General features: G+C 36.9%; 3 protein-coding genes across 7 annotated transcripts in view; 1 reads left to right on the top strand and 2 right to left on the bottom strand.

Moving 5' to 3' along the window:
* The window catches only part of TBCK (TBC1 domain containing kinase), a 58184-nt gene extending 57856 nt beyond the window's left edge, over positions 1–328 (bottom strand). Inside the window, exon 1 of one of the 2 annotated variants that reach the window (XM_030449657.1) lies at positions 248–328. The gene's annotated coding sequence lies outside the window, so the exon portion shown is untranslated. Of the gene's footprint in view, positions 1–232 lie in introns of both variants that reach the window. The other variant, XM_030449656.1, reaches the window with a different exon arrangement.
* On the top strand, positions 66–17957 carry AIMP1 (aminoacyl tRNA synthetase complex interacting multifunctional protein 1). Of its 3 annotated transcripts, none has more exons than XM_008505048.2 (7): positions 66–137; positions 9848–9981; positions 10713–10826; positions 11421–11573; positions 13530–13741; positions 14231–14399; positions 17704–17957. In XM_008505048.2, coding segments are annotated over exons 1-7 (951 nt in total). In that variant the 5' UTR covers positions 66–135; the 3' UTR covers positions 17871–17957. The 3 variants fall into 3 exon arrangements, with proteins under 3 accessions (XP_008503270.1, XP_030305518.1, XP_030305519.1); XM_030449658.1 differs by having other exon boundaries at positions 10701–10826; XM_030449659.1 differs by lacking the exon at positions 66–137 and adding an exon at positions 3128–3146 and having other exon boundaries at positions 10701–10826.
* A 1325-nt stretch (positions 17958–19282) lies between these two features.
* GIMD1 (GIMAP family P-loop NTPase domain containing 1) lies at positions 19283–24333 on the bottom strand. Of its 2 annotated transcripts, none has more exons than XM_008505062.2 (3): positions 24268–24333; positions 22259–22681; positions 19283–20017 (listed from the first exon to the last, which is right to left on the bottom strand). In XM_008505062.2, exons 2-3 carry the CDS (start codon positions 22649–22651, stop codon positions 19739–19741), a joined length of 672 nt encoding a protein of 223 aa, XP_008503284.1. In that variant the 5' UTR covers positions 22652–22681; positions 24268–24333; the 3' UTR covers positions 19283–19738. The 2 variants fall into 2 exon arrangements, with proteins under 2 accessions (XP_008503284.1, XP_030305520.1); XM_030449660.1 differs by having other exon boundaries at positions 22391–22681.
* Between the last annotated feature and the right edge of the window lie 590 nt (positions 24334–24923).

Genomic DNA, 24923 nt, shown 5'->3' with positions numbered 1-24923 from the left:
TGTGAGAAGCTGGGGAGGGTTAGTGAGGCTTTCTTTAGCTGCCTGCTCATAACTCTCAGGCGCTCGGCCGGGCAGCCCGGAGGAAAGGGTCCTTGTCACCTCAGAGGAGGGAGGTGCGCGGTGGCCGCTCGGTTCATGTGAGTTCCTCCCGGGGGGGTCTCTGGGGGTTCGGCCGTGGTTCCACAGGGTGGTGGAAAGGTGGATTTGTTCCCTTAGCGTGTTCTCAGCTCACCCGTGGGTGCCTTACTTCGGTTTCCCTTCGCCGCGGGGGGTTGCGTCATGGCGGTCTGCTGCCTTCAGGCTCCCCCGTGGGCCGGGCCTGGACGGGTCGGGTCGGGCAGAGGTCTCTGGGGTGGGCAGGGGGAACCGGGGTAATGAGGGGCTTGCCCGGAGCCGAGGTTCCCTGTGTGTGCTCCGTAGGGGAGGCCGCTGCCGTCCCTCTGAGGGGAATTTCCCCCCCTTGAAGTCTCGAATTGGAGGGATCGGCGGGATGGTCGCTGTAGTTTCATTGAAGTGATTTAAACATGGAGCTTAACGTGCCCAGTGTGGCACCGGGTTTTGCGGAGGGCGAGCGTGCACTTCAAGTGGTTCTGAAATCAGCTGTGTGCTTTTTTTTATTGTTCAGCCCATCGGTGGCAATGGCAGCGCGGAAGGGGCATGGTGCTGGGCTGCTGAGGGAAACGCTGTAGTAGCCTGGAAAGAGCAGGCATGAGCGGCTGTTCACTAAAAAGTAGATGCTTTCTCCCTTCTGGAGAACGGTGCATGTATTCATTATGCCTTAGTATAGTTTTGAGTAAGTGAAAAACAGTTTAACTAAGTAATAGGTCTTCCCTCAGTAAAGGTAATCATAAGGTTTAATGCACAGTACGTATTCTCTGCAAGGATGCATAAACTGAGCAACAGGGATGGGTGGGTTTATGGTTTGTTGCTTGTTAGGTTACATTGGGAGTCCACAGCTAGCCAGCATATGTCAGTCTTACTTAAGTGCTGTCTCCATCGAGATAATTAGTATGATTGTTTTTGTGTTTAGCAGCTGCCAAAATGAAGAACATACTTCTGCAAAATAAGCATTCCTTGCATTTCCTGACCTTTCTGTTTCTTTAACTCATGGTTGGTTTTTTTTGTTGTTGTTTTGTTTTTTGGTTTTTTTTTTAGTTTAACCCAGTCATCTGCTTTTCACAAATAATTCTGTGATTCAGGAAATCTGTAGTAAGGCGAGGTAGTTGTGATAAAATGCAACATCCAGTTTTAGTGTGCGCTTACTGTTTCTTTTACACCTTTGAACAGAGAAGTAGTGGATAGTCTGGAAAAAACGGTATTGAGTGAAAAAGGGTATTTGTTTAACAAAAAAAAAAGGGGGGGATGTGTGCAAATCTGAAAGTAGGCTCAGACTGGAAATAATAGGACTCTTGGGCAGCCTGAGGACTTGATTCTTCTGATTATGAAGTATATATAAGTGGGAAAACAAACAGAAAATTGAATGCTTAACACAAAAGGGTATGATGAAGTTGCTGTGACATTATAAATAATCTAGTATCTATTTAATAATGGCAGCCTGGAAGAAACACCAAACAGCCAATAAATATTTCTTCATCCTTTTGATTTAGATGATCCCTGTAATGGCTTTTCTCCTAAATATATTTGACTGAAGTATGTTTCATGTATTATTGTTATTTCAATTATGTACGTTGTCCAACACAACCAATGGAGTTAATTGTATGCCATGATTGGGGGAAGAAAGCAACCTCCTAGAACTTCTTTCACCTGGCAAAATCCTTTAAATCAATTCAAAGTGTTTTCTTTTAAGTTTTCTGAAAATCAGTCAAGAGATTCCAGTGTACTGGAGTTCTTGACTTTCTGTTGACCTGGAGCTTTCACAATGTTATCTTTTCCTTAAAGAGAACTGAAAAAATATCATGTGAGGTATATTGGTGGCATTCCTCCCTTTTTCTATTTTTGTTCTTTCTGTAGTTGTCTGCTTATTATCCTTGGTAGAATGACATTTTTGAAGAGCAGAGTCCTAAATGAGAGAATGTTGAAATGTATACATTTACCTGTGATGTTTTTTAGAGAAATTTTATGTTGTATGCTTGACTTACTGAATTCTTAATTTAAATGGTACATCATCAGAATAATTTTATCAGTGTATCCAATTTATCTCTTAGTCATGTGGGTTTTTTCTGCCATAAACTCCAAAGAGAGCTGATTGATTATGGTTTCAGGGGTTGAGGGAGGTGATGTAGAAAGTAAAAAACTTAGGGTTTTTTATTAGTCTGTAATATATTGAAATACAGTACAATCATTTCAGTTGGAGTGGAGCTTTAAAAACAGTGTGGGATAATATCATAAAGATGCCTCGAAGTACTTCTATGCTTTTATCATACAGAACTTTTTATACTAGAGAACTGTGTTAGTTTGTATTGTAAGATAGCAAGAGATAACAAGCCATTTCATCTATAATGATTTGTGTGTTTGCTTTCTTCATCAACACACTACTTATAAATTGCTGCTCTGTGTAAATTGAGTAATTAGCTATAGAATCAAATCAACCAACTACTCATTTCTCAGCTTTTCTTAACACCACCACCTGACCATCTTTGCAACTTTAAAGTAGAGTAAATAACTTTATGGGTGTTATGTTCCTCTGTTAATTTCTGTAAAAGCCCTTAGAAGCAGGAGAGGTAGCTTGTTAAGTAGTGGAGGAGAACTCAAATAGTGGCATTAGAATGAAGAGTGGGTCTTGAACTGGCAAAAAAAAAACCTGATTGGATGCAAAATAAGAGATGAGTATTATCCAAGACCTGTATAGACCCAGAGTGAAAAGAAAAATTGAGGTCTTGGGTCCCTACAAATCCCACCTACTTTACAGCATAGTGAGGAAATAACTATATAAAAATAATGTAAAGCAGTTGTCATAAAAAGGATTGATCAAGTGTGCAGCAAGACAAAGCTGGTATCTGCCATAATGTTTTTGAGCTTTTCTGATTATGGTTTTATTGCTGTATGTCACAGCTGACTTGTGATTGAATTAACTCACATTTGCTTCTTGTAAAGGAGTGTTTCCTAAAATCAAAGGAATGTCAAATGGGAGGCAACACAGATAAAACTGAGGAGTAATCATGAAGGGCAGCTGCTGTGAACATCAGGTGGAAGCAAAGTAAATAGCTCTTGTTTCTTGTGATACAGATTGTGTTATGTCAGTTCAGCAGAGACCCTCAGAAACCCCTGTTTGTTCTCCTTCAAAGCAGCTACCTGTATAGTTCTTATCACCATTGTCAAGAAACATTCTTCTTGGTAGGTTTCCTGTTGTACTGGGGGTGAGGGGGAAATCAATGTTTAGGTTTTATTTGCATGCTTGCACTAGTGTTAAGCAGTGTGTAGGGGGAAAGTGATGGATGTTTTTTCCCTCTCAAAGTGGAGGAAGTCATCTTTACTCATAACTTAATATGCTTTCAGAAAGATGTGGATTCTTCTCAAAGCAGCCTTCTGCTTTTATTTAATTTATTTTTCTAACAATATATATAATATTTTTTGTGTGCTTGGGAAAAGCGCTTTCCTTTAAAAAAATTCCTTTAAGGAAAAACTGAAAAACAGTTTACTCAGAAGGCTTGGTGACTCTTCAGGTTTCTGAGAAGAAGGTATCTTTTAAAATGTCTTTTTAGCAGCTAGGGTTTTTGTCAAGGGTTGTTATCCTAATTCTTCTGACAGACTGTAAAGTAAAAGACTGGATTTTGAGAGATACATTTGAAATGTATTTTTGGTCTCAAGTGAGACTTGTCTTAGAGGACGAAAGATTTCTTTCTTCTTTAGCTTATTATAACTGCTGTTCCTGTTAATTAAAGAGGTAGTGTAAATGCTCCTTTTTTTTTTTTTTTTTTTTTTGGATAAAGTTACAGAAATCAACAAAATACTTAAGAAATGGTGTTCTACTTGGTATAAGCAGGTAAATTTCACTGCAGTTCTGATTATTATTTTGCTGTCTGATTTATGGGTAGTTTACTCTGTAGTTACTACAGTCATCCAAAGCTTTCACTCCTCAGTAAAACCCTTGAGAGTGAACTGAAGTACAGATTCTTTTAGTTCCTCTGGCACATGCTGACCTTGCAGGCTTGTCCAGATGCAGCTGAGTCTGCTTATATTTCTGAATTTATAGGCATATGTGTTTTTCTGTAATTGTAAGCTCTGTCACCTGTCAAGGAAGTTTTATGAGGATATTTTGTGCCATGAGTAGCAGCTACTTTTTTGTTTGTTCTCTTTTAATTCATTGGCAGCCACTGCATATACCACAATTTGAAAAATTAAGCTTAAAGAACAGTTTTAAAAGTCTGACAATATTTTATGTAAGCTTTCTGTCCCAAAGAATTTGGGAAATCAGTGGAAATCAGTGTTTGGAAATCAGTGCTTAAGGTCAAAGAAACAATGTAGGGTGTTGTGGGTGTTGCATCTTTTCCATCATGGGAAATGCGTGTGGTGACCATTTACTGTAAGATTCTGATAGCATTCTTAAAATATTAATGCAGCAGGATCGGAAGGTTACCTACTGCTGAAAAAATACATAAAGCTGTCCAACTGATTTAGCATATGAGCTACTGCTTAAATTTCAGACTGCACTATAAAGCACAACCAGATGAACCTCTACTGAACTTTCAGGGCACCTGGCAGACATAGTGGGTGTGTAACTTGTTGAGGCTTGGGTTAGGCAGTACCAAGATGTTGCTTTACCTAAACCATGTTGTGAGCCATCCATGTCTAATGAATTATCTTCTCAGATTAATAAGTTACTTATAAATATGGTCTTTGTTAATTTTTTTTGTAGCTCTGAAGGCAAAAACTTTGTTAGAAACCACATCCAAATCACTCGACTTTTATCTTAACCTGGGAGGAACTCCTTGTCATGGCTCTGTCTTGTTTAGTCCTTGGGTGTCTGCTCAGAGGTGGAAAAGAGTACAGTGTTATTTCAGAATTGAACTGAGACAAGCATTAGTAGTAACTTCTCCCTAAATACAAATTCAACACAACCTTACAGCCAGAATGTGAATGAAATTGCAGATATGCTTAAATTACCCGAAGCTTTTGAATGTTGCAGCTGTAGTGTATTAAGATATAATGAGTCTATTTATATGTTGTGGCATCTACTAAGTCTTGAAATGCAAACTTGAACAAAATAATAAAACAATTGTTACTTCTGGATATTCAGTTTCTAATGATATCTATCATACGGATCTAAGAGATGCATTTTACTTCAAGTGAAGCCTGTCATAGTGCTCTTAGAGTAAAAAATTCATGGTTATACCTTTATTTGTTCCAACATCTGCCTGTCGTCTTCATTCATTGCTTCTCACAGATCTTACATGAATGCTCTGAGTTACTTATGACGAGTTTTGACGCATCATTCCCTTTCAAGACAGACTTGTCTTCATGTTTAAAAATAATCATTACTGAGTAACTTCTATTGCCTCAAAATTGGTACCAGTGAATGGGCCTTTTTTGTGCAATGTTCCATAACATTAAAAAAAAAAACCTCTCTTTGATGTGGCAGTGTTTTTCAATATGAAAAAGCTTGGTTTTGTGTGTTTTTACTATTTACAGCTCTTTAAAATAGGGAGGGGATAGGTTCTTAAGACTACTAAAAGACCTGTCTGCAACTAGGATTGAGCCTGATTTATCTGGCAGCCAGAAGAGTTGGACTGTAGTCTCCAGAGCTAGCAAATCATTCCTTCGATTTTCCCTCTTGGATGGACCGAGTCAGACATGTTAGTTTTTGGAAATCTGCAAAGCAATTATTGACTCAGTGCAAAAGATGAGAGTTGGGATAACGTGGCAGAAGTGTTCAACTTTGCCTAATGATTTGCTGCTTGGCAAATAACTTTCAATACTGATTATACAGGAGTTTATAATTAATAAATACTTGGAAATTTGTATTTAAACGCTAAAAAAAAAAATAATCGGGCTGCTCAACTGATCAAACCCTCAGTTATAGCAATCACTTGTTTGGGGAGAAAAAGGAGTTTAGTTTGAGAGATGCTTGAGACTCAAGACAAAAAGATTAGGAAGAGGAATTGCCATTAAACATTTCTCTGTTGAACTTCATTTAGCACTGGAGAAGTTATCTGTTTGTGCTGTCCCTATTTTTTTGGAGTAAGGCTGTTCCCATTGATTCTGCTTCATAATGACAAGATTTTTATTTTATTTTTTTAATCTCTTTCTTCAGGCTTTTGTTTTCTACTGTAGTGGCTTCTTTCCTATTCTGAGGGGTTGGCTGGCAGCTATTCATATCTGTAGCATTCTCTGTAAAGCACCAGTTTATGCTGGCTGGGCCTTCTTGAGATCGCTATCTGCTCTCTGCCACCTAGGATGGATTTGTGGTAGAAATGCTTGGTTCCTCCATGGGAAATGTAGAGTACTGCTTAGGTGTGGTGAGCTCTAAAAGTTTAACCTCTGAGTGTGGAGGAGTTACTGTTTATGCTGGAGAGGAAGAGGGGAGAAGCAAGTAGTTGTGGTGAGTTTGTTTCATTTTACATCATTTTAGACAAAATTTGGCAGCTTTGTGTCTCAGCACCCGATGAAAGTGACCAACTAAGAAGGCATTTGGTTGTGTTGCATTAAGGCGTATGGGAAGGAAAGAGAAGAAGAAGAAGCCTGTCACCTCAGAGAGCATCATAAAACTTAACTGGATTGAAAATGCTGAAATAAAGCTGCATCACTGTCATGGATGTACTTGATGCATACATGGAGAACATTTTGATCTCAGGGCAGGAAGACTTACTGAGCAGCCTGCAGGTTAAATCTTGTACATTTAATAATTTTACTTCGTGTGTTGACACAAAGAATCTCAAGGAAAAGCTGAGAACTTCGAAGCTTTGTTAAACCTCCAGCTGGAAAAAGGAATGCTTAAAGCTAATTACTTCAGGTTTTGGGAATCAATGGTCTTCCAATTTCTGTGTTTTTTGTTAAATGATTGCTTTTCCAATAGTGAAAAGTAATTGTTTCCATGTTTGAACTATGGATAGAGTCCAAGAAAAGTTTTTGGAGTTTAAGGTCTAAATCTTGCCATTACTTTTTGAGGGTTTTTTTGCTTTTTCTTGCTTTTAAAAGCAGAGAATATTAATATTGAAGAGTAAGCTCAAACAAGGTTTATGTTTTTTAGCATCTTGGTGTGTTCAGGTTTTGATCTGGATATATCCTAAGGTCAAGGCCAATGTTGATAAACAAGTATATGTAAAACATGTTGAAGTTTTGGGATAATTTTCACTATATAAGAAGTCTTGATTTATTATTGAGAGATTGCCACTTTTGTGGATCCTTTCACATTGTATGCTCTTGAGAAACAGAGTACAGCCTGTTTTCTTCTGTGAGGACACTGCATCTTCCTAGAAGACTGCAGAAAGCAATGATCTCTGTTTAAAAGAAGATGGGCAACTCCTCTAATCAGCAAATAGATTGATATTAAAGTTCACGTAGAGCTGTAGGACTCAAGTCTTTAATTTGGAGATGGAGTTCCATAACAATGAAGCCAGTGGGTTTTGGAGCAGTGCTAAATGTCTTGCAGGTAACAAAAGTAGTCTTCAGAGGGGTGAGATGAAACAGCTTCCCTTAGCTGAGCAACCAGCCTTAGGAAATGGCTGGATGTAGCTATTCCTTCCTTATTTTTCATAACTATTTTTTATTGAAAGGAAAAGTAGCTCATTAAGCACAAATTATATGAAGTGACTTTGCTTTCACTTGGCTTCTGGATCAGTTTTAGCAAAACTAGTCAATTGATCTGTAGTAAGATATAATCATGGCTTTTGTGCTCTTATTCCTGTTTTTCTTACCTATTTTTATTTCACATGTCACCAATAGGCCTTGGTTGGTTGGTTGAAGGTTTTTTCTGTGAAGTAAGAGGGTGTCAGGGTAATAGAGGGTAAGGGAAATAGGTTAAAAAAAATAATTAACTGTAACCTTTGATTGTTGCAGTGCTTATGTCTTAATGTGGATTATGATTTATAAAAAGGAATAGATCTTATCTGTTTTTTTCCTGTGTCTCTTTTAGATACAGTTTTATCACTCTGCTATATGGGTTGCTGTGCCTGTGCAGCTCTTTATATTAGTCTTGGAAATACCTATTCCTTTGTGTTATTTTTATAATGCTAGGCTTACAGAAATTTATTTGACAAGTGGGAAAATGTCTACCCATTGTAATCATGTAACTTCATTTCCAGATCTTCAGTTGATTAGCCAACTTGGCTAAAACCTTTAGATTGTGCCAATTCTATGCACTTTGAAGTTTTAGTAGCATTTCTGTTGTTGTTGGCAAACCTTCCACTGTTAGTGTTGTCTTCCCCTGAGAGAGTATGTAGCTTGCATGAAATCTTACTGGTATGCAGACAGTAATACCTCAGGCTTTGTATTATGCTGTGTTGTGACCTGATAGTTTTATGTCCATTTGACATCTATGACAGTAACTTATTGGAATCACTGTTTTCAGACTGTCCGTGAAAACAAAATTATTAGTAGCAGAGATTAATTTGAATATCAAAATCAATTTGTTGTCCTGGAGGGATGATCTTATTGCTCCATGAAAACAATTATTTTCTTAGGAGCAGAGATTAATTTGAATATTAAAATCAATTTGTTGTCCTGGAAAGATGATTTTATTGCTCTTCTCTCCATGGTGGTTTCTTTCATCTAAAAGAAACTTCTGTTGGGGATGAGTGGAAGCTGTGATGGCAGCAATACTCTCGCATCTTTAAGCACAACCCCATCCATCATGTGGCTACTGTAGCTCTCTTTGGCTTTGTTAATTGTATTTGAGAACTTCTGATTATATTATTCCTGATTCATTCTTTTGCTTTGTTTTGTTTTTTAAAGATATACAGCTGTAGACAATTGAGTTCTTTGTAGTAGAGGATCAGATATCAAATGTAAGTTGAAAGCAAGAGTGCAGCAAGTGATATGTTGACACAGGCATCAGTGAGATTGTTCACCTTTCAGCTGTTTCTGAACGTGTTCTGTCTTCAGTGTGGGTTTTGTTGCAAATTCCAAAAGAGAGCAGTCATATGTTAAAACAGATCTAGGTCATAGTGTCAGAATAATCTTGAAATAAAATGGGAAGTTTTCTGCCAACTTTTTATGAGAAGAGGCATTCTGGGGCTCTTAAAAAGTTGGGGAGTCAATACATGCATCTGGATTGCCATTTTCTTACCAGTTCTTCCCTTTGTTGCAGTTGATGGGCAAATTCACAGGTATTTCATCACTGGTGCTTTTAAGGTCCTGAAGGCATCTTTTCTTCCTGCCTGTGGTAATTTTTCTTCATGTACAGATGAGACAGCTGTTAGTAGAGATTCTGTGTTTATCTAGATACTGAATGGGTGGCTAAAAGCACTATCTGCTGCAGAAAAAAGTGCCTATGTAACTATATTGTTCTGTAGCTACTTTTTGAGTATTTCTGTTTTCTTAGTCTCAATCAGATTTTGCGTATACTTAATACATTTCTCAGCTAAAACCAGGATTCAGTTTTCTCCTGTCCAACCTTTTTCTTTTCTTTTTTATTTTCCTTTTCCCCCATTTATTTGGACCTTTCTGAGAATGTGAATTTCTTTTTCTCTTTCAAGAAGGAAGAACATGTTTTATGCATCTGGGGAAAAAAGTAGCTTTTCTTCCAAAATACTTGAAAACAGCTGTCAAACATCAGACTTGGTTTAATGTTGCTTTTTGTTTGGGCTTTGCATTGGGAGCTAGGATCCTATCTTATTCAGTTAGCAAACTTTCTTACTCGGTGACTTATTTTTAGAACTATTTCATGTTGTAGGGGGTAGTGTTATGACATTAAAAGGTATTAATTTTAGACTGTCTGCTGTTTTTCTAGGTTTTTAGCCCGCTTCTTGGTAAAGATGGCAGCTAACAACGCAGTGCTGAACAGACTGGAGCAGAAGGGTGCAGAGGCTGATCAAGTTATTGAATACCTCAAGCAACAAGTTGCTCTGCTCAAGGAGAAAGCAAGTAAGGAATTATCTATCTTACAATAAACTTGTTAACCAGATGGTTAGCATTAAATGCTCATAGGAAAAAATGAGAACATGGACAACTTCATTGGCTCTGTCAGCATTTTAAGTGTGTTTCAAGATAAAGCTTGTAATAGTAGCACTGCCCCTCTGTCTTGTGGTTTGTGGGATTTTTTGAAGCTGCTCATTCTGAAAGAGAAAAGGCATGTGTGAGGAAAGATGCAGATAACACAGATTATGGGAATTTGATAGGATGTGATTCTGTTTGGGGTGGGAAAGGGAGTTGGGAAGAATATAAGACTATGCATTTGCCTGAGTGTGTTGGTGCTTTTCCACCACTATGGGATGCTCTCAAGAGTTATCAGTGCTCTAATTTTGGTATTTTGTTTATACTGGAATCAGTGAATCAAAGTGCTCCATATTACAAACATGCTCAGACTTTCACTAATAGATGTCTTGGAGTCTTTTCTTGTGAGTCTATTTAGGGGACCAAGAAGATATTGTATTGAGAGGCAACTTGAATATATAAATATTGTAAAAAATGGCTGTTTCAATAAGAAAAAGGATTAAAAATATTTCTGATTATAAACTCCTTGAAATTTTCTGCTTTTCTGATATTTGGCTCACTATGTTTCATGTTTTACTTCTAAAAATCAAACAGACCTCTGTTTGCCAAATGATGAATGCTAATTATCAAAAGCTGTAGTTTTAGTGTAGTGTCAACTCCAGTCTTACAGGCATCTCTCCGAGAAGAGAAGAAACTCCGTGTGGAAAATGCTAAACTGAAGAAAGAAATTGAAGAACTGAAACAGGAGCTGATTCAGGCAGAAATTCGAAATGGAGGTGGGGGAAAAAATCCTGTCCTCATACAACATAGATGTAGTTAGCTCAAGATATGATCAAAACTATCTTAATTCTTCTTGGGTTTTATCTTTCTATATATGACTCTGTTTCATTTCTTAAAAACTCTGGATTTTCCTAGGTTCCATGTTTTTATGCAATGCTTTTCATGATCTGTAGTTGATCAGAAAAAAATAGTTGAGGAATGATCTGATTAAAATATAATGCTGATTTTATGCATAGCAAATTACAGAATATAACACGCTAGTAGCTAGAAACGGTAACTGGACAAACACAAATGAGAAATACAGTTAGTAGCAAATATAACTAAAAGTTGAAATAAACTACAATAAGAGGTTGTGTTTGCTTATATCTTTTATTGTACTTTAAAAAAATGTGTAGTCAAAGGTATTGTTCTTAATCGATGAGAATAATCATATATAGTTTGAGTTCCAAAATGTGCTTTGCCACGTGGTGCTTCACTACTTAACAGTTGTGGTTTAGTTCTCTCAACTTTTTAATTTATGTTGGAAATTTATAATGCTGTAGTGTTCAAAGTCCTGTTACCACTTCTAATTTCTTTGGGTTTGATTTTAGTTAAACAGATCTCGGTTCCTTCTGGTACAGTGGTTTGTACAGCTTCAGATGATGTTCCACAACCTACAGCCATTGCATCAGCTCCTGGTTCCAAAGATCAAATTAAAGGTGAAAATGAAGAAAAGAAAAAGAAGGAAAAAGTAGAAAAAAAAGGTACTTCAGTTTTCATTGGTTCTGGTACAGAGTTATAGTATTTACTTTACACTAGTGCTATTACATCATTTTGGGCAGTGTCATATCAGGCATTGAACTGTCTTCTGCAAACATTCAGTGGTTACATGGCAAGCATTCAGTTGGTAAGATAAAAATAAATGTTTCTTGTATTCTGTTTTCCCTAATTTTGTATAGGTAGCTTAAATTTGGAAAGCAATCTATTTTACTTTTTCCTTCAAGTGACTGCATTTAGAAAAAAGTGAAATAAAGCATGAACTTTAAATAGACGTCCCAAGCAGGCTATTTCTGTGGAGTTCAACATCTGTAGGTATAGTATTTAAAAGTCGAAGTAACAAATATGTAAAATTTGCTTTTTAAACTTCAAATTTACCAAATGATGAAGTAGCTTAAATCCCCTTGCTTTCCGTCACCTCTCATCGGTTTCCTCTCCAATAATTCCCGTAGTTTCTTGTTCTACTTCTTACAAACTTCATCTGGGAGGCTTCTTTGGATGTTGTGCTGACTCTTAACACTGGACAGAGCAGTTCAGTATTTTCCTTAGCCTGCACAATGTTTTCTGTGCATCTGTATATATATATAATTTGTACAGATGTGCTTTGCTGTGTTCCCTTTTCTTTGTTTGGTGGGAGACTTCATTTCTCTAAAGTGAAATAAATGGGGTGTTAGAAGCGAACATTTTTTTGTTCCAGACTGTTAGAGATATGTCATGAAGTGGAAAACTGTGAGGAATAATGCCAAGGATAAAGATGGCAGGTCTTTCAAACCATGTTAGGTGTTATTATTTAACTATATTGACAGTTTGTTTCCAGTTTCTCTTCAAGTATTGTGTATATGACTTTTATGTAATAATAATTACAATTAGATTAATAAAACCCAGTCATATAAACTAGAGCTTTTTTTACATAGTATATGAAATGAGATAGTTTTGAAGAGCTTATGTTGAAAACAAAATACTGCTTTTTTATTATTGAATGTATTATTTGATTTCAGCCCTCTTCTGAAGCAATGACAAATGAGATGAATTGCATGCAAAGTCCACTTTTCCTTTTTGGCTCCCTAAAGAAGGGGGTTTGGTTTACATTAAAATGTAAGCTATCTTGGATGAAAGAAGAACAGAATATACTTTTTTTAAATAAGCATTTCTTAGGCATTTCTTAATCTCCCAGGGATTATAGTTGCTAAGGAAATCTTGAATGTCTTTTGAACAGGAATGTCTGATAGACAAACTGGATGTAACTTGCTTATCTTGACAGGACCATTTAAGTAAGAAGACCAGTATGAGCAGTGTGGCTTCACTGCTGTTTTATGGTGCACAGTATGTGTAGGTCATAATACACCCTTGCCTTGCCATGGGATAAAGACTACATCAGTGGAACCTTTGAAACCAGGAGCATTTTCACAAAATGAAATTTCCTCCATTTGGGGAACTGAAGGATGTTTGCCATCTTAAAGGGTTGTTTTGCAACCATAACAGTGCAGTTGCATTCATTTAGCATTGTCTCCAGTCAGGAGATGTTGTTAAGCACTAGTAACCTGATGACTTTGGGTTGCCTGGTTTGTCTTTGCTGGTGAAACATTATCTCAAGCCTCACTGGTAACTGCTAATTATTTAGAAAGTATTGTCAGGCTTGATTGATCTGGCTTTTGGCAGAGTGTGTATGTCACTTACATGTTAGCTGCACTAACTAACAAGTTCAGGATGTCTTCAGTATGCAAAGAAGAAAATACCTCTGCCATAAGGTGGTAATTACTTGTAGTAACAATCTGAATTGGAGTGTATATGGAAGCTCCCACCGGAAGCTAGTAATAGAAGTGCTAATTCTTTACATTTGTGCTTTACACTTATTTCTGAGATTGTAGCTCCCTTGCAATAGCCGGGCACATTATTTATGCTTTTTTCAACGTTTATTTCATGAACTCAAATTTCTTTAATAGGTGAAAAGAAGGAGAAGAAACAACAGCCAGCTGGTGGAAGTAGTGATGCCAGACCTGTAGATGTTTCTTGTCTGGATCTTCGTGTTGGCTGCATTATTACTGCCAAAAAACATCCAGATGCAGACACGCTGTATGTTGAAGAAGTGGATGTTGGTGAAGCAAGCCCAAGAACTGTTGTCAGCGGTTTAGTGAAACATGTTCCTCTGGATCAGGTATTGAAAAAATTATTTATTTCCCTACTTTTTGTCTCTTAATGTTCTGGGTTTAATATTTATTCAGTTTAAGAAGTGCGGTTTGTTTTCTAGGTTAAAGTGTGGCAGTTTCTCCTAACAAAGTAGGTTTCCTCTAGTTTACTGTTACAAGCTTTATTAAAATAAAGCAACCAAGGAAGAAACATAGTTTTAGTTTTACTCTGACAAATTGCAGTGCACAGTGTGCACAGCCATTTTCAGTGGTTTTATGTCCATGGTAAGTGTGTCACAATTCATCATATACTCAGTTATTCATTGGCCTACCTTTACACGGTTTAAATGTTATTTGCTGCTGGTGTGCAGACACTGAAATTGTACATCTGTTGTTCTGTGCTTCTCTTGACCATGTTAAGGTTTCTTCATTGCAATTCTTCTGTTATAATGAAATAATCAGTCCTCAAAAGCATGTTGATTTTAAGTACTCACATCCCTCTGTTTTCTTCCCCCAAGATGCAGAATCGAATGGCAATACTACTCTGTAACTTGAAGCCTGCAAAGATGAGAGGAGTAGTATCCCAAGCAATGGTGATGTGTGCCAGCTCCCCAGACAAAGTGGAAATTCTTGCTCCCCCTCCTGGGGCAGTACCTGGAGACAGAATCACTTTTGAAGGATTTTCTGGTAAGTAGGTAGCTGGGAAATCGGAGGAAATAGGTATGGCAAGGTGTTTAAGCAGATAAAGCAGTGTTTTAAATTTGGCTGAATTTTTAATTGAAATTTTCTGAATTAGTTATCTTTAAACTTTTTTTCCCCTCCGCCATTTTGTGGCCCCCCTCCGCCATTTTGTGGCCCCCCTCCGCCATTTTGTGGCCCCCCTCCGCCATTTTGTGGCCCCCCTCCGCCATTTTGTGACCCCCTCCGCCCTGTCCTTCTCCCCCCCCCTGCCCCGTCCTTCTCCCTCCCCCTGCCCTTTCCTCCCCTCCCCGCCCTTTCCTGCCCCCCCCCCGCCATTTTCTTCTCCTTCTCCCTTTCTTGAGAGGGGGAAGCTCAGTGGGAGACTACAGAACTGTATCTCTGTCTTTAATGGGGTTGTATGGCTGTATCTTCTACTTGCCATACTTTGTGTTAATCTCAAATGCTCCTTAGCTGCAGTCTCTTTAAAAGCAATCAAGCACTTCACTGCTATTGTTATCAAGTGGGGTAGAATCCTGTGTCAGATGTCATTTAATTTCACTGCTTAATTGTAACCATTTATATTCTGATAGTTCTTTTTATTTTTTTAATAATTTAAATCCAGAAATATTCCATTCGAGTCCTTGAAAATAGAAGGGACAGCTGGGTCTTATTTTAGTTTGAAGTGTGGAAGCCCATGGAGCAACAGAAGCAGCAGCAGTAAAGCAGCTCTAAAACACACACAGCTATCCCTCAGGCAGCTTGGAATCAAGTTATTTTTTAGCTTTTTCTTTCTGCACAGTAAAAAGTATTAATGAGATAAAGACTGGTTTTCCTTGGTCATTTTAGTAAAATAAACCTGGTATCTTCAGTCAAATCAACTGAACATTTTCTTGCAGAAACTTAAAGCTAGAACTGTCCTGAGTGTCATAGTGGAGTAATTAGATAAGGAATGCCATTTTCTGGAGGAGAAAAGCTTATTTATTTGCCTATTTGGTTTCATTGCCCTTAGGGGAACTTTAACATCCTCTTATACTCCAAAATTTTGTATGCAGATTTGAGTGGAAAAGGTCTGATTTATAAGCCATAGAAAAATTACTCCATCCCATGTCTGTAAATACAATAACTTTCTTCACAATAATTACTGTAAGACAGCAATAATTCCTGGAGTTTTCACAGGTTATCTGTGAAATTTTCCAATAGCAGTTTAATTGATTCAGTGATTAAATTTTTCAATGCAAAAGTGCCACAGGAACCAAAGTTTAATCAAAATTTTGGTGTATGAATCCTTTCCTGCAGTTGCAATTACAATCCACAGTGGGCTAAGCAGTATTGACTTTTGGTAAAGTCTCACATGGCTGTATCTTCTTACCCTTTCTTCTGCTGAGATACAATCTTTCATAAATTACTGATGTGTAACTAAGTGGAAAGGTTTCTTGCTTATTGTGAGAATTTGTTTTCTAATATTTGAACTGCTAGACTGAATGACATGTTTAACAGAATTTGGGAACTCTTGTTTCCTTTAATTGAAGGAGTGAGAAGCTGATTAAACCATTGAAAGTTTAAATTTTTTTTATATATAGAAACCTTCTAAGGAATATTTTCTGGGAAGAAGAAATGTGATGAGGAGGATTCATAGGAAAGTGCACAGCCTAAAGCTCTGGTAGTATTTAGAATTGGTGCCTATGCTAATCTAATATGAGCTCACCACAGATCCCAAGGGATATTGATGCAGGATTCCAAAGAAACTTATTTATTATTAACATCCAAAGCGTGTTTTTAGTAATGAAAGTCAGGTTTTTTTCTTAATGAAAAAATTCACTTGCTTTTTGTATTTGAGGAGCAGGGAAGGAAACACACAATGGATGGATCATTTAACATTCTGTTTAATGATTTCAGTAGTTCATATGCATTCACTTTGGTCTAACTCCAAGTCTGTCTTTGTTCATGAACTTGAGCATTGAGCAGGATTTTTATTTTTTTGTGAAAATGCGCAGTTAGCTCTGTTTAATTTATTACTGATTTTTATTTTAAACATTAAGTGCAGTGTGGTTGTGAAATAACTTGACTGCATTATTGAATCCTGCTCTGTCTAGGCCTGCTTAACAGAGAAATGCAGCCTGGTCTGATTGTCTTACACAGTCATAGATACAGAAGTTAGACCCATCTACAGGCAGAGGTAGCTTAGTTTTGCTCTCTAATGCTGGGAGTGTGAGTAGATTGAACCACTGAAAATATTTGAAGGAGAAAAACAGTAAAGTAGGCTGGAATGAGAGGCGTTCATTTAGCCACCTGTTGATCAGCCAGTCAGGGATACACCAACCAGTAATGAATCTCAGCTAGCTACTAGAAACATGTATGTTAAAAATCCCTGTAGCCTTATAGTTTTTCTTCCTGAACCTTTGGTGACAAGTAGTGAAAGGTGGGAGTGCTTGACATTCTGCTTATTTGGAGAACTATTCATGTTCCTTTAGGAACTCCTGGCTTCTCTGAGGAGTAAGAAGAAATACTCTGAAAGGCTTCACTGTTCTGTTTAATGTGCTAACAGTATTTCAAAACAGTAGTAGGAAAAACTTGCATTTTTTGTCATGAGAAGTCCCTAAATAATCAGGTTTGCTATTTCAGTTAAAGAGTCAGTACCTCTCAGTAGCTTATCAGGGTGTACACATAGAAACAGGGAACAGACGTGCAGAGACAGAGCTCATAAATTGCTTTAATACAAGCTGAGCGCTAATGTCTCTTATTTTAGGCACCAGAGCTTGTCATCAAGTAGTACAAAAAGTAGCAAAGCAGGGGTGAAAGTTTGGGCTAAAGTAATATGACAGTATCGTAATTTTGAACTGTTTGTCTAAGTTCAATATTTTTTAACCAAAATTACACCTGCCAAATTCACTTCATATTAAATGCTTATAAATTTCATTAGCTCTTAAATGTAAGATGAATTAAAACTATCTCTTGATGAGTACTGTCTTTCTGTGGTCCACATCTACTTAATTCTTAGGAATTCTTCTGGTAAATGTTGTAAAGCAACAACTAACAATGGTTTGATTTCTTCCTTTTGACAGTATTTGTTGTGTTATTTGCAATCTCTTTTCCTCTGAGAGATGAGCATTTTCAGGGAGGGTCTGGAGACATTTCTCTAATTCTGATTAATGTTTGCATTTTGAGAATCACAGGTAATATTTTCCTTAAAAGTATGTGCAGTGATGCTATGTGGGATGTCACAGGTGTTGTACACACATAGCACTCTTTCTGCTTTCTGTGTTGGATGTGTTTCATGTGTTGCATTCGGCTGTTCTTTGTTTTGAAACAGGAGATCCTGAGAAGGAACTTAATCCCAAGAAGAAGATTTGGGAGCAAATCCAACCTGATCTTCATACCAATGACCAATGTGTTGCTACGTACAAAGGAGTTCCATTTGAAGTGAAAGGGAAAGGAGTCTGCAGGGCAGAGACCATGGCAAACAGTGGAATTAAATAAATTAATGGTTATTAGAAGCTTCTTCAGATGTTGAAATGGAAAGTAATGCAAGCGCAATAAAACCATGAATGTATCACACCTCTGAAATGCATGGCTGATACCTTTTTTGTTCCAGAGGTACACAATATGATATGCCTCCAACATTTTCACAGTTCACTGATTCACCATCCTTACTGCCTTGAAGTTAAGTGTTGTCAACAGTCAGCAACCACTTGGTGCTCAAGACTTGATTGCCAAGGGCTTGATAGAACTACAGGCAAGCAAGGGCGTTTTCTGGACAGACAAAAGGTTTAGAGGATCTGTAGAGCAAGAGAAATTCAATAAGGAAAAATTTCTGCTGTCTTCCTTGAGTGCTAAATGCTCTTCAAGAGATGCAGGACTGGCAGTTGGTCAGTGAAGACAAGTTTTCTTCATTATTCTAATCACATGTCAATAATTTTTGACAGTTTTTCAGATACATTATAAATCTCTGTAACTTTGTTCTTGACTGCCTTGTCTCAGTAGTGTGCAGTCAGTTGTAATGGGAAAATTAAACTAGGGCCCTTTATGCTCAAGGATATGCAAATGGACATATTTTCATGTCCCATAGTTAAACTGTTATAATGTCAATAAGATCAAAGCTCTCACTTTGCTAAAATAGATCAATATTGTTAAACGTGATACAAATGAGGTAGTACTAGGAAATAATGAATAGCAAATAGACTGACAGAGTGAATACTACTAAAAAATAACTGTTCCTAATGCCCAGAATTAATAGATTTTTTTTTGTTACTATGTCTTTTTATGGAACAATATTTTAAACAAAAGATGCTTTGAAGAAAATAGCTTCCTTTCTAATTACAATTAGAATTATTTCATAATGGTGTAGTACAATTAGTCATGGCTACTATAGCAATAGCCTCTAATTATTACTTTTTACTCCTGCCTTTTAATACTTAAAAAATAATTTTAGTTCAAATTTTCAGTAAACCTTTAAAATAACTATTCAGAGATTCCTCAGATATTTTAGCATGTAAGATCTAATTAACTGGTTACTGTCTAACCACTGAAACAGTAAGCACCATTTTTATCACTGAACTGAAAGACTTTGCCACTCTGAATTTTTCAGGCGTTGAACTTCATCCAGTGAGCTTGGGAGAGAAAACAAAATGGCAGTGATGGAAAATTAAAAGTACAGATGGAAAAGAAGAGCCGAGCAGATTTCTTTTGTGAATGAGTTTTGTATGTGCCTATAAATTCTGTTAATTTTCTATGCATCTGGGAATCAGCAATAATAATTAGTTCTTTCAAATGTACCGAATAAAGTGGTAAGCACATGGGAGATGTTTTATCTTCCTTGTAAACTATATATCCAACAGTGTCTTATTAAACAAAACACTTGAAGTTCAAAATCCCAATTCAGTCTAAATTTGAATCAAGGTAAGGAAATTCTTTCACAGTAGATAAACCATAGGTTTTGATACTGGAAAGCTTTTTATTATAAAAATTTTGGAATTCAGAGGAACTTCTTGTAGAAATAATCGAAGACATCCCCTTGCAATCTGAACTTAATTTTTTTCCTTTTTTTTTGTGACTGCCTTTATATAATATATATGCAGTATATATGTATATATACTGTATATATACTAATATAGGAGCATAATTTAGAGCACTGGTCTGTTCTGGTTTTGTGGTTGAAACTAGAATTCTGGATGCAGTAGGGGGAGGTATTCTTTGAAAGGCAAGTAAAGTTTGGTAAAGAGTTGTTTCCAACTCTGTATTCAAAGATACTTGGTATGGATGTAGAACTTTCCAGTTGATGGCTTCTACTCTTTTATTTCTATTAAATGTTATCTATCATAGAAAGAAGACAAATGAGCACCTGAAAGCTAATTCAATTCCTTGGTGTGTTTAAGTAGAAGCACTTGGTTGTTATTTTGTCTGATAAAATTCAAGAGCTTTCTTAATACAATAGCTCTTTCCTCTTTAATTATGCTCTTTTGGTTGTCTAGGAAAATGTATTTATGCTGTACTGAGCTCAAAAGTGAGAGCAGGGTACTTGAAGCACTATGCAAGTATGCTTCCTCACTGAATCCAGCCTCTTCTGCCTTGTCTGCATGAGTAAGTAGAACTGCAGTGAAATCCTTCCATGTGGGACCCAGAAGTTCCTGTAATGATAAAAAAATCTTAAATAGTTTTTTTTTCTTGTTCCTTTTCCCCATTCCCACCTCATATATTTATGTATTAACAGACCAGTTAGATGTTCTTTTCCTGGCAGTAATCCAGTTCATACTATCTCAGTTGATGAAATTTCTGGGGTTTTTCACATTCCCAAGACACTGACATTCACTTTCAGTGGAAATACGTGGTCATACAGTGCTTGCATGTCTCTGTTCTCTTGCTACAGATGTTAATAGATCTTAAATTTAAGAGTATGTATGTTAATAAGGAGAAATGGTTGTTAGCTATGTCACACATTAGTTTACATCAATATTTCCACATACCCATATTTCTACACTTCTTATAGCTCTTTGGATTTTTTTCTTTAAAAACCACCTTGTGTTGAAAAAATAAATGATTAATTTCTATATAACACCAACTGCGATTCCAGCTGTATCCCATAAAACTGAACTGTTCTCAGCAGTTCAGGAAAAACACAAATCAAATACACCAAACTAAGTGATGGGCCAAAGAGTCTTTGTCTTTAACTGTTGTGGTTCATCTGATGGGGGGAATGAAGAAAACAAGACTACAGAAAATTTTAGTGTGATTAAGAGATTGGGGCTTCATTTACAGCTGTAAATGAAATTTTAACTTCAGTGCAATCATGCTAACTCATGTGTGTGACAAGAAATCTACTTTGGTAACAAAGACCATTTTGCAATGATCTTAACTCTGTAATCTAAATAGGTGTATAAAAATTCTTTATAGAATATCTTTCTTTAAAAAATAAAGGGTGTTAGGAAGACCCTGGTCTATTTAGAGTGATTAATCTTGTTTGAATACTAGGGATGAAAAAAAAAATATACATCTATAAAAAATTGGCATAAGCTAAGTGTTGTTTTCTCAATATCTTCAAATATACTTCGTGTCCTTTCCAGTAGAGGTTTTAAAGAGAAATGGTGTGACATCTCTTACATTTTTGATGCCCATGTGGACTTAGTCCAAGCCTCTCTCAAATGAGAAGCATCATGATTTTTCACTGGCTTGGAGTAAAGATATTTTGAGTAAATACTTTTTTCTCTTAAATAGTATGAAGATGGAGATCTGTATAAGGATAAAGGATAACACTTTAGAGAAATATATGTAAACTGACAGTGAGTTACAACCAACTCTCAAACTACCAGAAAAGTGAGGGGTAGCCTACCAATAGACTAATCAAAAAAACAGCAAATCAAACACATTTTAATGTATTTCTTTGGTTTTTTTTTCTATAGCTGTTTTTATAGCTATATATTTATATACTTCTATTTTTGTTTACATATGTAGTATATATTTAGCTAATGTCAGTTACAGCAGGTGAAAAGGTTTGATGGATCACTAAATCCCTTACAGTTCTAAAGATTTTTAGGAAGTTGATAAGTGTAAGACAAATACAAAGTGTAATGTGCAGACTTTGGCAATAACTAAAACCCTTTGTTTCTTCATTATAGTGAAGAAATAATAATATTCATTATCAGCTTGGTTCATCTGATTAGATAAATAAATAGCAATATCTGTATGCTGGGCTGCTTTCAATGTGGTTTTTTTTTTAATTCAAAGGTATGTGTGTTCATGAGAAATTCCCACTGAAAAGAAACCCATTCCTTTTCAGTGTCTCCCCATATATCTTGGCTACTTGCAACAGAGCCCAAAACAAGGGAGCTTCAAAATGTTTGTTTCAAGTAATTTGTGCTGGAAATTTTCCTTAGCCATTGTAAATTTGTAGTAGCTTTCTAGTTATTTTCTCTTGAATAGATACAGCAGTAGGGGCAATGCAGGACAGAGCTGAGAATCCTTGCCCCAGGTCAGTCAGATTTTCTGTGTGATTTTTGAGTCAGTCACTCTATGCTCTATAGAGTGTGAGGTAATCTGACATTTGGTTGCTTTAAACAGCATTTCTCTTCAACAAGATCTGTTATGATAAAGCATGAACTGATTTCTGAGAGAAAAGCTTACTTTGATAGGTCAGTTTGGTTCCTTAATTCCTTTGTGCCAAGCCCACATAGAAAAGAGAGCAATTTTTCCTCTCTTTAGGTTTAGTGTTGTAAGTGTAGTCATGGTGTTGGACTTGCCAGTGGTGTGGACGTCAGGAATTCCAGATTTCAACTGCATTTCTGTTTCACTTTTGCAGTCAACTTTTGTGTACCTATTGTCAGGTGAAGACAAAGGAGTTACTATTAGGGAAGAGATTTGTGTTTGTGTGTTACCTCGATGAATTGAACCACTTGATGGCTTTCATCCGGACACAGAGGCAGGTCAGCCCTCAGGACCAGGAGAGCTAGATGAAGGCCTTCCTCCCCGAAATGGTGAGCCAGGGCTGATCTCACAGAGTTTCTCACTTGCTCTTTGCTCAGGCTACTGTGAGGGTAGCTCGGGGTGTCCAGAACTCGGAGGCAGAGCACCAGCTCACGGCCGCTTCTTCGTGCAATTCCCGAAATGCGGCAGCTGCGCCCAAGGCTGCAGCGTGTGGTCACGGAGCTTGGGGAGCAATGGCTCTCAAAGTCTGAGCTGCCCAACAGGATGTTCCCAGCAGTGCTTTTCCCAGTCTGGGTTTTTCCAAGGACAACGAGGTTGATTGTCATCTCATCACTGGCTGCCATTGGCTGTGCTTTTATCCACTAATCTTGTCGCTAGGTGGAGAACAAATAATGGGAGCTGTTTCAGTGAACTTTTTTTTTTTTTTTTTTTTTTAAAAAAAAAACCCAAAATTACAAAATCCAGTGTCTTTTGAGTGTCCTTCCCTGCCTGGAATCTTGTAAGGAGTGTGTGGTGTAGATAGTATGTTCGGTGCAGTACATATACCTCTGTCTGATCGAAGGATGGATCTTTGCTATCTTTCCCAGACTTCTGCTTAGAAATAAAAAGACCCCATGGAAGATGTCACAGGTACAACAGCAACCCAATGGTCTGCACTCCTACACTGGCAGAAACAGAGCTAGGAAAGAATCAGGTGTGAGAAGAGAAGAGGAAGTTAAGCAGGTAAAGCTAAGGAGAGGCAACAGAAAAGGGAGGAATTGGGAAACAACAGTGAAAAACAGCATTGGCATGCAGGAAGGTTATGAAAAGAAGGAAAATTAAGGGAGGAAAAAGGATGGTGACAAATCTCTCTTGCAGTTAAATAATTGTTTCATTTCATTTTGGTAAGACATTTTTTACTTTTTTTTAGGAACAAAGCAAATAGGAAGAAGTAGCTTTTAGAGGAGCACGCTTTCACAGCTTAGAACAGAAATATGTTTTTCATCAGCTACAGAAGTTGAAATAAACAGGAATCTAACAGGGCTTTCTGATACAGGTAAATATAAGTAGTATGCCTTACTGAAAAAAAGAGCTGGAAAAGCCAATGCTGCAGGTTCTGACCCCATACGAAGTTGAAACTTTGGAAGTGTACACTGTACAAACTTTCAGACTTCATGCCACAGTGGAGAAGAAAAGCATAGACTGGTGGATGCAGAGGGAAGGTCGGTAGGTATAATTTCCAGTACTATGGTATGGTTTCCATGCTATAATTGTTCATAAGTAAGTCCTCTCATTCTCTTAGTACTTTTCTGGTAATCCAGTATCTGAAAGGGGTTCGCACATTAGTCATCTAACAGGAATACTGGATGACTTCATAAATTTGGAGGTGTTTCAGACAGAAAACCACTTAGACAAATTAGTAGTTGATTTTAAGTTATCAGTGACACCTAAACTTCAAAAAGATTTTGGTTTGGTTTGATCTTGCTTTAAGTTTAGGTACTCATAGAGAGAATGTGGATAATTTTAGGCTAGGATTTCCTGGGATTAATTTGCTTAGATTCTTGCATGTGCAGTTAAAGCTTTTTTCCTCATATTAAATCCATGCCCAAATCAGTCTTGAAATTACTTCACTATGAAGTCAAGCATGCAAGAGTTATTAACATGTTAAATTTTTTACTAGCTACATCGAATACTGTACTTGCTGATCTTCCTTTGAATTCACAATGAGGTTTTTGTTTTTTCAATGATAAAATGTATTTTTTTAAGAATACCTTTAAAAAAATGACACATTATCTAACGGCTGTCATCAGTTATTCATCAGTCTAGATGTGCATTGTATTTTTTTTTCTATAGCATTATAGTATCACATGGTGGACGTGCATTTTTACAATCCTTTTAAAAATCTTGGATAAAATTTTCTTTTTTTATTCATATAAACAGTCTATGCTTAAATTCTTTAATTTCATATTATGTCACTTACCTTATTTTCCCTTCAAGTCCTCTTATTCAGGCTTCATTCATAAATAGTGTGCAGTGTAAAATGAAGTTCATATGTGAACTTTGAAACAAGCAGCAGCAATGTACCATGCTGAGACTGTTACGTACACATTAATCTGGTTAATCTATTACTCATAAATCCTCATTCAATTGGATCTGTTTGGTCAGTAATTGACACTTGAATTTTTTCTAGGTACGGTTTTTAGTCACTGAAGTGATCATATGAAGTTGTTGGTTTTGAAAGTTGAGTTCTATCAGTAGTTAAATGTGAAAGTGATAATGGAGGTACTGGCATTACTTTGTGTTGCATGTTCTCAAATATGTGCTCAAACATGAATGTGAAGAGCATATGCACTTTCCTTTATTGTTGCAATTAATTAAGAGCTGCAGTGTTTTCAAAGCACAATGTAAACCATATGCAGATATAAAGCCGTTTGCTTAACAAATCTGGAAAAAAACAATAATCAAAATGTCAATTAAAATTTTTTAAAAATAGGTATTTGAAGGCACACATTACTGCCAGTCATGTACATCAGCTGTTGGCTTGATACACTGCAAGCATCCTTCTTTGCCATGCTATGGTAGCACTAAAAGTTGTCCAGAAGAGACCTATCTTGACTTTTTAGACAATTATCTACA

Source organism: Calypte anna, chromosome 4A (genome assembly GCF_003957555.1).
Source record: "Calypte anna isolate BGI_N300 chromosome 4A, bCalAnn1_v1.p, whole genome shotgun sequence".
Lineage (NCBI taxonomy): Eukaryota > Metazoa > Chordata > Aves > Apodiformes > Trochilidae > Calypte > Calypte anna.
This window is presented reverse-complemented; position numbering and strand designations above follow the sequence as displayed.